This window comes from Macaca mulatta, chromosome 9, assembly GCF_049350105.2.
Source record: "Macaca mulatta isolate MMU2019108-1 chromosome 9, T2T-MMU8v2.0, whole genome shotgun sequence".
Lineage (NCBI taxonomy): Eukaryota > Metazoa > Chordata > Mammalia > Primates > Cercopithecidae > Macaca > Macaca mulatta.
In genome coordinates this window covers 53516013-53531598 of record NC_133414.1, presented here as the reverse complement: position 1 = coordinate 53531598, position 15586 = coordinate 53516013, and the positions used below count along the sequence as shown (strand labels likewise).

General features: G+C 38.8%; 1 protein-coding gene across 13 annotated transcripts in view; it reads right to left on the bottom strand.

Moving 5' to 3' along the window:
• Positions 1–4793: 4793 nt before the first annotated feature.
• Positions 4794–15586, bottom strand: part of ZNF37A (zinc finger protein 37A) — a 28109-nt gene continuing 17316 nt past the window's right edge. For 6 of the 13 annotated variants that reach the window (XM_077946272.1, XM_077946273.1, XM_015129087.3 and 3 more), the window contains 3 exons: positions 13546–13672; positions 13164–13259; positions 4794–11036 (listed from right to left, as the gene is read on the bottom strand). In XM_077946272.1, the coding sequence (XP_077802398.1) occupies positions 9586–11036; positions 13164–13259; positions 13546–13672 (1674 nt within the window). In that variant the 3' untranslated portion in view covers positions 4794–9585. Of the gene's footprint in view, positions 11037–13163; positions 13260–13545; positions 13698–15586 lie in introns of all 13 variants that reach the window. The other 7 variants (XM_077946277.1, XM_028826221.2, XM_077946276.1 and 4 more) reach the window with 2 other exon arrangements.

Below are 15586 nucleotides of genomic sequence, written 5' to 3'. Positions count from 1 at the left end.
CTTCAGTAGTTTGTTTCCAATCACAAATTTCTAGATTCTCCACATAGATCTTACATTTTCTCCCCACTCATCAGCCAAACTGCATGACTCACATTAGCCCCAAACATCCCCTAACCATTACATTACATAATCACTGTCTCTCAGTTTCAACTGCCCATGTGTTTTTCTGCCCACTAGAATTATACCCAAGTATCAAAATCAGCTTAAATTGTCACTTCTTTCATGTAACTTTCTTGCTCTTTTTCTACCTGAAAATGCAGTTCTTTCATTCTGCTTCCTTGGCACTACGGCCATACCTCTTTTTTGGCATGTATTATATTGAGTTTGTTATACTTCTGCAAACATTTACTTCAGCTCAAATTCTGTTAAGTCATGAATTTGACTCTGTGTTAATGGCATCCTGCTGACAGTAGATGCATGCTTGGTGTGTTAGAGAAGGTGAGGAAAGGGGTCCTGAAATAAACTGGAGAACCAGAGACAGATGTAGGAGGAAGTGGGAGAGCCTCTAACCCAGGTGTTCTACTAACTGGCCCCTTGCAAATACTCATCATATACCAGTAGTGTACTTAGAGAAATGCACCACCTGAATGAGCTGTGTAACACTAGGAAAGCACATCCTTAGTTGGAACATTACTAGTTTCACTTAAAACTAAGTATCACACACATTATATACACGTTTTGTTCTCTATTTTTCATTTCTAACACATGTATATTAGTATTAAAGAGAGAAATACAATTTGAGTGCTTATCATCAGTGAAGAAAGTGGTTGGCATAAGTGAAAAAATGAAAAGAGTATACATTCTGAGGGTCCTCAATCTGGACCTTATTGATTATTAAAGGATTCTAGGGCTTGAGTGTCTCAAACTAGTCCAAAAAAAAGCCAGCAGCAAGATCCATACAAGTACAAATCTCACTAGGTACATCTCCCATTCCATGAACATGGAAGGAGGTGAACATATCAGCCTTGCCCAGTTTCTCAGCTTACATTTATTTGGGGGTCAATCCAATACCGTCATATGAATTATTTGGTAACTAGAATATTTGAGCAAAAATGTTTACTTTTTGCACTTGAAAATATGAAAAGATATGGACATAGAGTGCATATTTATTAGACAATACTGAAAGTCCCTAGAAGTCCAAGTTTTGAAATCCCCAGTTGACTGTTTGGCAGAATAGCTCATTGTTAGGTAGAGCTCTTTTCTAGGGCCCAAACTACAGGGCTTAGATACAATGCACAGAGAAACAGGCCAACCCCACCTTTCTAGCTCACTGGTTATTAGCAAAAAGCTTCGGCCTGGGCTGCAGTTATGGCTATAGTTGGCTTCACAGATGTGCGAAGATTTCTGCTAGATGGAGGAGGAAAACAGGGTGATGACAGGGCTGCTGCATGTTGCTCTGGAGGCTTCTCACTACACAGTGAACGGCCCGATCACAGCAGCCCCAAACAAAATTGGATAACATAGTTCTTTAACGGTTTCTTCCTCATTGAGCATCCCCTGACCTGAGTGGCTGTAAGGCAGGTTTTAATAAGGCAAAGATATTACTCAGAGGATAAAGTAGAACAAATGTATTGTTGCTGAACACCAGGAGTTTGGCCTAGGTGTGGTTGCTCACTACACAGAAAGCTAGTCACTAAGACGAGTATTGCCAGGGAAGAGCTTTATTGTGGATGCTGTCAGTCTAACCGTCAAATCTGTCTCTCCCAACTACACCTAGGAGTTTATATAGACAGGAATTAAAGGGATTAAGGAAGATGATCAACAGGCAGCAGGTGGTTAGATGAGAGGCCTAGCATCTCATTGTAACCACCTGTGGGAAAACAGGAATGAGAGAGAAGGAAGAGGAGTTAGTCAACTGGCAACAGGTCTCATTTTCCAGTTGTGGTTCTCTGTAAAGTTTCAGGTCCGTGAAACTATGTGGGAGTCCTAATGATCAGTTTATTGAGAAAGAAACTCAGATGACAAATGTCAAATTTCTCAATTTAAGACTGGGAGGTCAATCCTATACTTTGGATATTTTTGCCTGCCTAAATCTGATGTTGAATTGTAATTCCCAGTGCTGGAGGTTAAGTTCTGGTGGGAGGTGATCATGGGCATGGAACCCTCATATGGTTTAATGCTGTCTTCCTCATACTGAATTATCCTAAGATCTGGTCATCTAAAAGTATGTGGCACTTCCCCCAGCTCCCTCTCTCTTGCTCCTGTTTTGTCTTCTGCTATGAGTGAAAGCTGAGGCTTCACCAGAAGCCGAGTAGATACCAGCACCACGCTTCCTGTAAAGCCTGCAGAACCTGAGTCAATTAAACCTTTTCCCTTTATAACCTCTTTCCTTTACATTACCCAGTCTCAGGTATTTATAGCAATGCAAGAATGGTCTTAACTGTCAATTTCTATGTTTACTCCCCCAAAAAACCCCCATAAACATCAATTGTATAGAAAAATTGAGCTGGTTTCAAGATAAGAAATTTGGCCAGTATTAAGAATAGTGGAATTATTGTATTGTGCTCCTACTGAGTGGTGTTGTAAATTGATAGCTACACATTTTATTCTGTTCTGTGGAAAATTATGACCCATTGAGATTTTACTTTTACAATTATTACTTCTGTTCATTTTACCATCTTCTCTCCCTCCATGCAGTAGGGGCATGTTGTAAATCACACACTCCAAAAAATTAAACATAGGACATTTTAAAAATTAGCATTGGTATTGAACACACTCCCCCAAATCAGGCTTATTTGCCATTCGTACTTTTTCTGTAGTGAACTTTCCATACCAATCTTTCACCAATTTTCTTATTGGGATTTTTCTTCTATTCTTATCCCAAGCTGTTTTACATGTATTTTTTTTAGTCCATAACTCGCCTTTCCATTTCCTTGTGTGGTTTGAAGAACACAAGCTTTTGAATTTAACAAAATCTAACTTATCAAAGTTTAAAGTGCATAAATCATTTGTATTATTTTAAATTAAGTGCATTAATTTTTGTATGTTCCATATTTTTATTGTCCTATATAGAAATCATCACCTAACTCAAACCTACAAAAATTTTCTCATACTTTCTTCTACAAGTTTTAAGTTTGAGTTCCTATATTTAGATATATGATGAGTTGAGGCTTTATATACGCTTTGGGGAGTCAAAGGTAACACCACTTTTTGAAGATGTGTCTTTCCCCTTGAATTTCATTAGCACATTTTCTGAAAATCTCCCAAGCACCTCATGGTTTATGTCTGTGATTCTGGACTCCTGTATCCACAATTGTTCTGAATGTCCACATAAATTTATAATCCACTTGTCAAATTTTAGTTCAGGTGGTGTTTAATAGAACAATTTGAGGAAAACTGACATCTCAAAAATAGTTTTCTTGACTATTTTGGCCCTATTTCTGCCATACACATTTTGGAAAAAATTTTCCAGTACTAAGGATAAATATTGGGAGCTTTATTGAAATTGTGTTAAATTTATAGAAACATTTAAAGAAAACTGATAATGGTCTTCCTAATCATTGAAATTTTACTTTATTTTTAATTTTTGTGGGTACATACTAGGTGTATATATCTATGGGGCATGTGATACATTTTGATATAGGTATGCAATATCTAATAATCACATCAGGGTAAATGGGGTATCCATAACCTCAAGCATTTATCCTTCGTGTTACAAACAATTCAATTATACCTTTAAAATGTACAATTATTATTGACAGTAGTAACCTTGTCCTATCAAATACTAGGTCTTAGTCATTCTACTTTTTGTGCCCATTAACATTCCCCACTTCCCCCTCACCACACCCCCACTACCTTTCCCAGCCTCTGGTAACCATCCTTCTACTCTCTATAAGTTCAGTTGTTTTCATCTTTAGCTCCAACAAGTAAGTCGGAACATGTGATGTCCGTCTTGCTGTGCCTGGCTCATTTCATTTAATGATCTCTAGTTCCATCTATAATGTTGCAAATGACAGGATCTCATTCTTTCTTATGGCTGAATACTACTCCATTGTGTATATGCACCATATTTTATTCATCCATTCATCTGCTGATAGACACTTAGGTTGCTTCCAAATCTTGGCTATTGTGAGTAGTGCTACAGTAAACATGGTGCAGATATATCTTCAATATACTGATTTCCTTTCTTTGGGGTATATAACTACCAGTGGAATTACAGGATTGTATGGCAGCTCTATTTTTAGTTTTTGAGGTACCTCCAAACTGTTCTCCATAGTGGTTGTACTAATATACATTTCCATAGTCCAGTGCACAAGGGTTCCCTTTTCTCCACATCCTCTTCCTCATTTGTTACTACCTGTCTTTTGCACAGAAGACATTTTAACTAGGGTGAGATGATATCTCATTATAGTTTTGATTTGCATTTCTCTAATGGATCAGTGATGTTGAGCACCTTTTCATATGCCTATTTGCCATTTGTATATCTTCTTTTGAGAAATGTCTATTCAGATTTTTGCCCAGTTTTAAATCAGATTTTTTTTTTTCTATAGAATTGTTATAGCTCTTTATATATTCTGGTTGTGAACATCTTGTCAGATGTTGATATAGTTTGGATATTAGTCCCTGCCCAAATTTCATTTTGAGAGGTAATGCTCAGCATTAAAGGTGGGTCTTGGAGGAAGCTGTTTTGTTCAAGGGGGAGGATCCCTCATTAATTGATACTGTCCTCACATCAAGGCCCATATTTCTGCCATATACATTTTGGAAAACTTCTTCCAGTGTTAAGAATAAATATTGGGAGATTTATTTAAATATTAAATTTACTGAAACTGCTATTATTTTAATAACAAGTCTTTAAACATTGAAATAAACTTTATTTTTAAATTTTTGTGGGTACAAAGTAGGTGTATGTTTATGGGTTAAATGAGATATTTTAATACAGGTATCAAATGTGTATAAACACATCAGGGTAAATGGGGTATCCATGACCTCAAGCACACCTCACAAAATCTGAGTACTCACAAGATCTGGTTAAGTGTGTGGCACCTCCCTCCCCTTCTCTCTTTGCCCCTGCTCCTGCCATGTGAGATACTTACTCCCCTTTTGCCTTCCATTGTGGTTGGAAACTTCCTGACACCTCCCTACAAGCTGGTAAGATGTTAGCACCATGCTTCCTGTACAGCTTGCAAAACCATGAGCCAACTAAACCTCTTCTTTATAAATTACCCAGTTTCGAGTTTTGTTTTTGTTTTTGTTTTGAGACGGAGTCTCGCTCTGTCCCCAGGCTGGAGTGCAGTGGCACGATCTTGGCTCACTGCAAGCTCTGCCTCCCAGGTTCATGCCATTCTCTTCCCTCAGCCTCCCGAGTAGCTGGGACTACAGGCGCCCACCACCACGCCTGGCTAATTTTTTTGTATTTTTAGTAGAGACAGGGTTTCACAGTGTTAGCCAGGATGGTCTCTATCTCCTGACTTCGTGATCCGCCCGCCATGGCCTCCCAAAGTGCTGGGATTACAGGCATGAGCCACCACACCCGGCCTCGAGTATTTTTTTATAGTATTTCAAGAATGGCCTAATACAGATGGATAGTTTGCAAATATTCTCTCCCATTCTATGGGTTGTCTCTTCACTTTGTTGTTTGCTTTGCAACGCAGAAGCTTTTTAACTTGATGTAATCCCATTTGTCCACTTTTACTTTGGTTGTCAGGTATTACACAAGAAATCTTTGCCCACTCCAATGTCCTGGAGAGATTCCCCAATGTTTTCTTTTAGCTGTTTCATAGTTTGAGGTCTTAGATTTAACTTTTTAATTAATTTTGACTTTTGTATATGGTAAGAGATGGGGGTCTAGTTTCATTCTTCTGCATATGGATACCCAGTTTTCATAGCACCATTTATTAAAGACACTATCTTTTCCCCAATGCATGTGCTTCATACCTTTGTCAAAAGTGAGTCCACCATAGATGTATGAATTTGTTTCTGGGTTGTCTCTTCTGTTCCTATGTGTCTGTTTTTATGCCAGTATCATGCTGTTTTGGTTACTGTAGCTCTGTTGAATAATTTGAAGTCAGGTAATATGATTTATCCAGTTTGATTCCTTTTGTGCAGGATAGCTCTGACTATTCTAGGTCTTTTGTGGTTCCCATATAAATTTTAGGATTGTGTTTTCCATTTCTTTGAAGAATGTTGTTTTCTGGATGTTCCACAGTGTATCCATTAACCTGCTGAATGACATCTTTTTTTTTTTTTTTTTTTTCTTCTTTCCTGAGACAGGGTCTCACTCTGTCTTCAGGCTAGAGTGCAGTGGCACAATCACAGCTAAATGCAGCCTCAGTCTCCCAAGCTCAAGTGATCCTCCCACCTCTCTGTCTCCTGAGTACCTCAGACTACAGGTGCATGCCACCATGCCTGGCTAATTTTTGTATTTTTTGTAGAGACAGTTGTGCCATGTTGCCCAGGCTGGTCTCAAACTCCTGGGTTCAAGCAACCCACCCACCTTGACCTTCTAACATGCTAGAATTACAGGCATGAGACACTGCTACCAGCCAGAGTATTTTCTTACTGTTAGGTACATGAGATGATTCAGGTTCATCTTGTATTTCCCCCAAACTCTGACTAGGAATCATCTCTGGTCCCCTTTTTTTGTGTGGATAGTATTTAGGAACTAGTAACTTGGCAGTTGGTGTGCTTACTATTACTGAGGTGTCATTGCATTTAGGTCCTCTCAGTAGAATGAATCACAAAATATATGCATATGTGCACACACAGCAATTTCTCTATTTGTTCCTATATATTTAAAAGATATGAGTTCTATTCTAATGTCACACTCCAGGTTTTCTAGCTCTCCTCATTCCTAATTTTATAAATACCTTCTCTAATGGAGAAATCTTGCTGTCATCATTCTCAACATATTTGCCCAATGTTACCAATCTCTCAACAATGCTGCCTATCTCCTCCCCCTGTCCCTTCCACACCTCACCAGCAGCCCTCTTGGTGCCAGCAGGAACAAGGCCACAACTGCTCTCATCCCATGAGGCAAGTCTAACTCCTCCACTCTGGGGAAGGAAGTCAGGAGAGACACATGAAAACTCAAAGAGGGGAATCAAAAGAAAGAGGAATGGAAGGCCACATTTTTAAAAAAATAATAAATCATCTTTTGATTGCCCTAATAAACATCTCTTGGTGATGATATAGTTTATGGATATGGCTAGACATTTTTTTCAATTTTAGGATTTTGCATCTAAATCTGTGAGACTTTGGTCTATAGCTTTATGGTTTTTTGTGGTTTTGTTTGTTTGTTTTTGTTTTTTAAGGTTTTGGTATCAAAGTTGTACTGGCCTCAAAAACTGAATGGAAAAGTTCCATCGTTTTTCTTCTAGAAAAGTTTATAAAAGCCTGGTATTATTTTTAAATATTCGGAATAAGTTCAGTGAAGCCATCTGTTCCTAGAGTTTTCTTTCTAAGCAAGTTTTTGAATATTCCACTCAGGTATTGTTTGCAGTTGTGACAAGCACAATCAATCTCTAGTATGACCTTGTTTCCACGGCTTTTACTGATGGCATGTTCAGCAAAGGACCAACCCACTGGCACTTCCTAAGTTTTAATCATTTCTCCTTCATACTGCCAAATACAAAACAAAACAAAAATCCTACTTATTATCTTCTCAAATTAGCTTTTCAGGTTCCTGCCCTATGCAGCATGAGACATCTGGAAATTTCTTGAGAAATTATATGTGTTTGAAGCCCCTAATGTATTCATTCTTTACACTGCACTCTTGATTGTTCTCCCGGTTTCTGGTCCCCCCATGCCTTCCCCTGACCCCCAGGTTATGGCCCTCTGCCTGAACCAAGTTCAATATTCAGGTTCTTCCCTATAGTCAGAAGTGGAAAGGGCCCCCAGAGCTGCATTCTTTTTACCACTCTCTAGAATTTTGCCCCTTTAGTCCTCTTTGCTTCTATAGCAATAATTTGCATTTAAATATTTTCTGTAATTTTATAGTTGTCCTCAATGGGTCCATTCTGCTGCCAACTACTATACCTTACCCAATAGCAAAATCTACTTTTGCTTTTTTTTTTTTTAAACTCTCTGTTGCTCAGGCTGGAGTGCAGTGGCATGATCTCAGCTCACTGAAACCTCCACCTCTCAGGTTCAAGTGATCCTCCCACCTCAGCCTCTTTAGTAGCCAGGATTACAGGTGTGCACCACCATGCCTGGCTAATTTTTGTATTTTTAGTAGAGACAGGGTTTCATGTCGGCCAGGCTGGTCTGGAACTCCTGACCTCAGGTGATTTGCCCACTTCAGCCTCCCAAAGTACTGGGATTACAGGCACGAGCCACTATGCCCAGCCTATTTGTGCTTTTTGAAAGCTCCATATCTAAGTTATATCTATATACACATTTTTAAAAGTTTTATCACCTATGAAAGACATGTTTCAGTATGGAGTGAAATAGAGTTGGGTACAAAAGTCACTCACAGCAGAATGTCCTGGCTTATGTGTTAGACATCTGCTAGGGCAGAAACCACCAGAAATCTGGACCCACTCTCTTCTACTAATCCTCATAAGTTGCATGCAAGGCAAATTGACTTGCCCCTTTGATCCACCATTCTGAGATGGGTCGTCTGAATTTAGTCTGCCCCAGGATTATTCAAAAATCCTGCTGGTGGGCTGCTGTACTATGGCCCCATATTGAGGGTCTTTCTCTTTCTTCCTGGACATACAAGAGCATTCTTGTTTGTGGGTCCCCTTGCTAAAAAATCTTCCCTTATTTTGCACATGGCTAAGCAATAAACCTTTGAACTACTTATAGCCATTGGCTCGAGTGACATATTTTCAAGTCTCTTAGAAAACAGCAGCCTTGACAATGAACTAAACGATATTAACAAAGTAAAATGCTATTTCTCAATACAAATCTTTTTTCCACATTTTCTTAAATTGCTAGATATACTGCAATTCAACACCTGTTCTATATTTAGATTTTAACTTGAAACGTCCACACATTAGATACAGTTAAAAATACTTTCTCTACTATCTGATGTTCACTGAGAAGCTACTTCTTATTACACATACTCCATAAAATATAACCTCATAGTAAATGCTTTCTTATAGTTTCCTATAGTTTGTGCATTTTCTCTGGCCTCTTGACTTCACATAGAATGATTTTCCATATTCATTACATCCATAGGGTTCCTGTCTTATATGAGTTCTGTGGTGAAAAATTAGGGCTGACTTCTGACAAAAGGTTTTTCCACATTCATTACACCCCAATGGTTTCTCCCATGTGTCTTCTCAGATATTCTGTGAAACTGAAGTAGTAGCAGAAAAATGCATCCCTTCTCAACCTAGGGATGCTGACACAGGTTTCACCCCATGTGAATTCTCTGATGTTTAATGAGGAGTGGCACTGGGCAAAATGTTTCCTACATTCATTCACCAGTAAGTTTTTTCCACTTTTAGTTTTGTAACATAATGTATGGTCCAAAGTCCAGAATAATGTTTTCCTGCATTCCATATCTTCATATTGTTTTTTTCTCTAAGTTCTCTTCAATACTGTGAGAACTGACTTTAGGCCAAAGGTATTCTCATTATCATTATATTAACAGATTTCTCTCACCCTTTATGTTCTGTGTTCTACAAAGTTCTGACTTCACCCAGAGTAATTTCCCTCACTTACTACATTTATAGGGTTTCTCCCCAAGTGTGTTCTCTGATGTACAGTTAGTTTTGACTTAACATAGAATGATTTTCCACAAACATTACATTCATAGGGTTTCTCCCCTGTGTGTGTTCTATGATGTGCAATGAGTTTTGACTTCACACAGAATGATTTTCCACATTCATTACATCCATAGGGTTTCTGTCTTATATGAGTTCTCTGGTGAACAATTAGGGCTGACTTCTGACGGAAGGTTTTCCCACATTCATTACATCCAAAAGGTTTCTCCCCTGTGTGTCTTCTCAGATGTTCTGTGAAACCGGAGTAGTAGCAGAAAAATTTTCCACACTGAATACATTCATAAGGTTTCTCACCTGTGTGAGTTCTTAGATGTTTAGTAAGGGTTGACTTCTCAGAGAATGATTTCCCACATTTATTACATTCATAAGGTTTTTCGCCTGTGTGAATTCTTTGATGTTTAATGAGGTCTGATTTTCTGAGAAAGGCTTTCCCACATGCACAGCATTCATAGGGCTTCTCCCCTGTGTGTGTTTTCTGATGCACAGTAAGGACTGACTTAAAGGAAAAGGTTTTCCCACATTCATGACATTCATATGGTTTCTCCCCTGTGTGTGTTCTCTGATGTTGAGTAAGGGTTGACTTTTCACTGAAGGATTTCCCACATTCATGACATCTATAAGGTCTCTCCCCTGTATGAATTCTTTGATGTTTAATGAGGTCTGAATTCTTATAAAAGGTCTTCCCACATTCGTGACATTCATAGTGTTTTCCCCCTGTGTGTGTTCTCTGATGTCTTGTATGGGCTGACTTCTGGGTGAAGGTTTTTCCACATTCATGACATTCATAAGGTTTTTCTCCTGTATGTGTTCTCTGTTGTAAATGAAGGACTAATTTTTCACTGAAAAAGGTTCCACACTCATTATATTCAATAATATTGTTAATTGAGTGGGTTCTCTGAATTGGAGTGAGATTTAACTTCTGGCTGAATGGGTAAACACTCTGATGTTCAAGGAGAATGGATTTCTCAAAGATGTTTTCTCCACATTGATTACATTCATAGTGGTTTTCTCTTGGATGTGTTTGCTGATGGGTAATGAAAAATGACATATCAGAGGTTTTCCCATGTTCAGTATATTTGCAGGTTTTCTGTCCTGTGTAACCTCTCTTATGTACAAGGAAGAATGAATTCTCAGGGAAAGCTTTCCCACATTCATTGTATTCAAAAGGTTGCTCCCAATTTTTAATTTTCTGATGCCAAATGAGGTCTTCATTCAGCCAGAAGCTGTTCCCATTTTTATTATATTCATAAGGTTCCTCTTCAGAATGAATTATTTCATGCTTTTCATCACACAAACATTTTCCACCTTTGTTAAACTCATTGAACTTCATTCCTGAATAGTTTCTACTGGTATTAATTAATTCTGAAATATAGAGTGACAAGAAAGATTAGTTGACAAGGATATGTAAGAGAAATAAAGTTAGCATTATATTTGAAGGCATGACTCAGTTTAGGCCATTATCTCCTCATACCTACATTATGACAACAATGTGCACACTTCCAGTCTTATACCTCTTTTTAATTCAACACAGCAGCAACAAACTGAATTTCTAAAAGTTCTAATTCATAGATAGTCCTGTAATCCAAGCTCCAATTCTGTGTGGTTTTGTTGTTGGTTGGTGGTGGTGGTGGTGTTTTTGAGACAGAGTCTTGCTCTATCACCCAGGCTGGAGAGTAGTGACATGATCTCAGCTCACTACAACCTCTGCTTCCTGTGTTCAAGCGATTCTCATGCCTCAACCTCCCAAGTAGCTGGGACTACAGGTGTACACAACCATGCTCAGCTAGTTTTTATGTTTTCAGTAGACACAGGATTTTGCCATGTTAGCCAGGCTGGTCTCGAACTACTGGCCTCAAGTAATTCATCCACATTGGCCTTCCAAAGTGCTGGGATTACAGGCATGAGGCACTGCACCTGGCTCAATTGTTGTTCTAGCTCTGATTCACTAGGAATAAAAGTATGCAACAATAAGAGTGAAATCAACGAGTGAACAAGCCATCCTTGTCACAGGATAGGTTTATGGTTCTATTCTAGCTATGGGATTTGCCCTTTATTCCATCAACTATCCTATACTATACTGAGTCCAATGTCCCAAGAACAAACACTTTTTTTTTTAACAAGGTATCACTGAAGTAAACATATCTTTACATTTAGATTCAGATTAGAACCAAGCCATTCTTTTACGAGTCTAGAATGAATATATTTCACTCTAGGTAGGTTCAGCTGTTTGTCCCTCATAAATTGCTCATTCCCATCATAATCTCATACTGATTGTTTTTTCATTGTCAGATTGTAGTCTAACAGTGTTTTTAAAAGTTTGCCTTCCCAAATTTTCCAGGTTCATTCACTAAAAAACATGAAAGGACTGTTTGTATAATTCATTTAAGCACAAACATCAGCTGGATTGCTATAACAATATTTTTTGTTAAACACTGATTTTTAAAATATTTCATGCGGTTCTGTTTTTGTTCACCAACTATGTTCCTGGCAGCCATTACTTTGCTTATGATTTTTTTCTTAGTGCCCTACATAGATATTTAAATCAGTGGTATTTAACAAATAATGTTTATCAATATTACCTGGAGAGCTTTTCCAAACACAAATATTTTCAGGCTTCACGCTGAAATCCTTACTGGTTGAATGTTTAATTTTAATTTTAACTGCTTTTTATTTTTTAGAGACAGAATCTTGCCCTGTCACCCAGGCTGCATTGCAATGGCACAAACACAGCTAACTGCAGCCTCTTCCCAGGCTAAAACAAGACTCTCACCTCAGCTCTCCAGTAGCTGAGATCACAAAAATTAGCCAGGCATGAGACCACAGGTGTGTGCCACCATGCCTGGCTGATTTTTTAAGTTTTCATAGAGATGGGGTCTTCCTATTTTGCCCAAGCTGGTCTCAAATTCCTGGGCTCAAGTGTTCCTCCCACCTCAGCCTCCCAAAGTCCTGGAATTATAGGCATGAACCACTGGGCCCAGGCTATTTTAAAATAATTCTGTAAAAAAATGATAAATATGGTAAAAAGCTAAAGAATGAGCAACTCAAAAAAGCATGTATAGAAAAATATGTTTAATATTTTAAAGAAGGAGGGATGCTCTTTACTGGGAAGAGTACACCAGAGAGCTTTCTGGGGGTGTTGAAAAATCACTCTATATATTCATCTCAGTGATGGATATGTGAGTGTTTATACACACACACACACACACACACACACACACACACACATATATATTTTATTAATCTTTGGCTTAACCATATAATTTTTACCACAATTAAAAAAAAAACCCAAGATGTGTGTATGGAAGTGATATTGGGAGATCCTGGGTGATTCAGAGTCACTGGATATTTGGGTCATATCAACATGTTAGTTCCAAAGTTCTAGAGCCTCTAAAACATGATTCCTGAAGAACATTTCAATGGTCTTATTATCTGAACCTACACTTTGTGATCTACCTTCCTTTAAATTCCATCTGGCACATACTAACTCACCCAGATGACGCTGGCTTGGAAATTTTTCCTCTAATATCCATGGCTCCTCGCCTTTCTCCAACTTGAGAATCACTTCTGGTTTAGGAATGCAATATCCTGTGAATGAGAACTGTATTACTTGGGACAAACTGGGTGGGTTTTCCTGAAGGAGGAAGACAGTGTACCCCAAACAGTACACACACACACACACACACACACACACACACACACACACACACTTCATTTAATCCTGTCATTCTCTCTAGTATCCAAAAGGGATAAATTGTCCTTGATCTCTGAATCTCAAACCTAAATATTATATTTTACAAAAGTTCCACAAGTTTCTATTGATAAGAAAGGACATGCACTCTGGTCTTCTACATGGGAAACAATTCCTACCTACCTACTGAGACAAGGTGGCTGTAGTTCTCCAGCATCACATCCCTGTACAGGGTCCTCTGAGCAGGGTCCAGATGCTGCCACTCCTCTTGAGTGAAGCCCACAGTCACATCCCTAAATGACACTGATCCCTGGAAAATCACAGTTCTGCTCAGTCTGAAGTGATAAGAATCAGTTGACGTGAAAAAGGATGTTTAGGGACTAATCCTTACCATTTTTATTGTTGAAAATTAAATAGAAAATGTTATAAAGGGCCTCTATGATATATGTTGTTTTATGTTACACATTGTGGGTAAAAAATCATAGTAGAAATATCCTGTTGGTGCATTAATTTATTACTTAATGCAAAAATATTTAGTGCCTACATATGCCTAGAGCTTTCTTAGTTTCTGAGTATTCCAATTTGAATACAAGAGTCTTCCTGTAATTACAGGAGAGGAACATATCTTCTCACAAGGAAACATACATACAGAGACATACCTACCACAGGACTTAACGGACTCACACCACAGATATGTGCAACACAGATGGATCATAAAAGTGTTCTGTGCAAATTCGTGTGAAAGTATGTCAACATATTAGATTTCACTAAAGTGATAAAACTTTAGTTCCTTTGCAAACATATAACAAAAACTTAAGAAAAGGTTAAAATCCTGAAAAAATATGAGGCAAGTCAATGGAACTGCTTAACAGGATAAGAGCATGCCTTACCTGTGATGAGATAAAGGTTGCAGAGGCATGGGAGATGAGGGAGAATAGGAAATACTTTTGGCTTTAATCCTGTTAGTGTTCTCCAAATATTTATCACTCAACTAATCTGTAAAAATTTTTAGCAACTACTAGTTTTACTTATATTTATTTATAAAGTAAATAAAATACAATCAATCTACATATAAGGAAAGCTTAATTTTGTTCTTATTTTATAGATAAAAACATAAATAGGCATGCTGATATTTTCCTCCCAAGCCCTAAAGGACTGGCAGTATATGACATAAACACAATTATCTTGCACACTTCCTTTAGGCCATAGGCTCCCTGCGCCCCCAACTCCAGGTCATTGACGCGAATAGCAGAAGTTGATGGTGAACTGGAAATACACAACTGAATCTCTGTAACATAATTCAGTTTTCACTGAGGAAGCAATGCCACCAAAGTAGATTGGAGACTGCTGGAGAGCAGCGTTAGAGGTAGATTGTCTATATTAAGAGGCAGTAGTGGAGATGTGGAAGAGGGAATTCACTAAACAAGAGAGGAAGGGCTACTTCCAGAGGGCCTGCATAGAGGCATTAGAAGGTCTGGAAATTAGAACCAGGAGGTTGGGTGTTGAGGAAGGGGAGAGTGCAGATTGACAATAAGACACATGCAGGCCATGCAGCTCTTGGAATGTCTTCATGTCATGGAAGTGAGCATGTCCAGTGGAAGGCTACAGAGATGATTCTGAAGCTTGGGAGAGACCTAAGGTCTGGAGTTCAAGACCTGCCTGGCCAACATGGTGAAACCCCATCCCTACTAAAAAGACAAAAAATAGCCATGCGTGGTTGTGGACGCCTGTAATCCCTGCTACTTGGGAGGCCGAGGGAGGAGAATCGCTTGAACCCGGGAAGTGGAGATTGTAGTGAGCCAAGATTGTGCCACTGCACTCCAGCCTGGGTGACAGAATGAGACTCCGTCTCAAAACAAACAAAAAAAAACCACAGACTAAAAAAAGAGCATTCCAAAATTAAATGTTAATATTTGCCTAACTGAAAACAAAGCAAATACTCTGAACACTACTAGAAAACAAAATGGGCCAGGTGCGGTGGCTTACGCCTGTAATCCCAGCACTTTGGTAGGCCAAGGCGGGAGGATCACGAGGTCAGGAGTTCAAGACCAGCATGGCCAACATGGTGAAACCCCATCTCTACTAAAAATACGAAAATTAGCCAGGCATGGAGGCAGGCACCTGTATTCCCAGCTACTCGGGAGGCTGAGACAGGAGAATCACCTGAACCTGGGAGGCAGAGGTTGCAGTGAGCCAAGATCACACCACTGTACTCCAGCCTGGG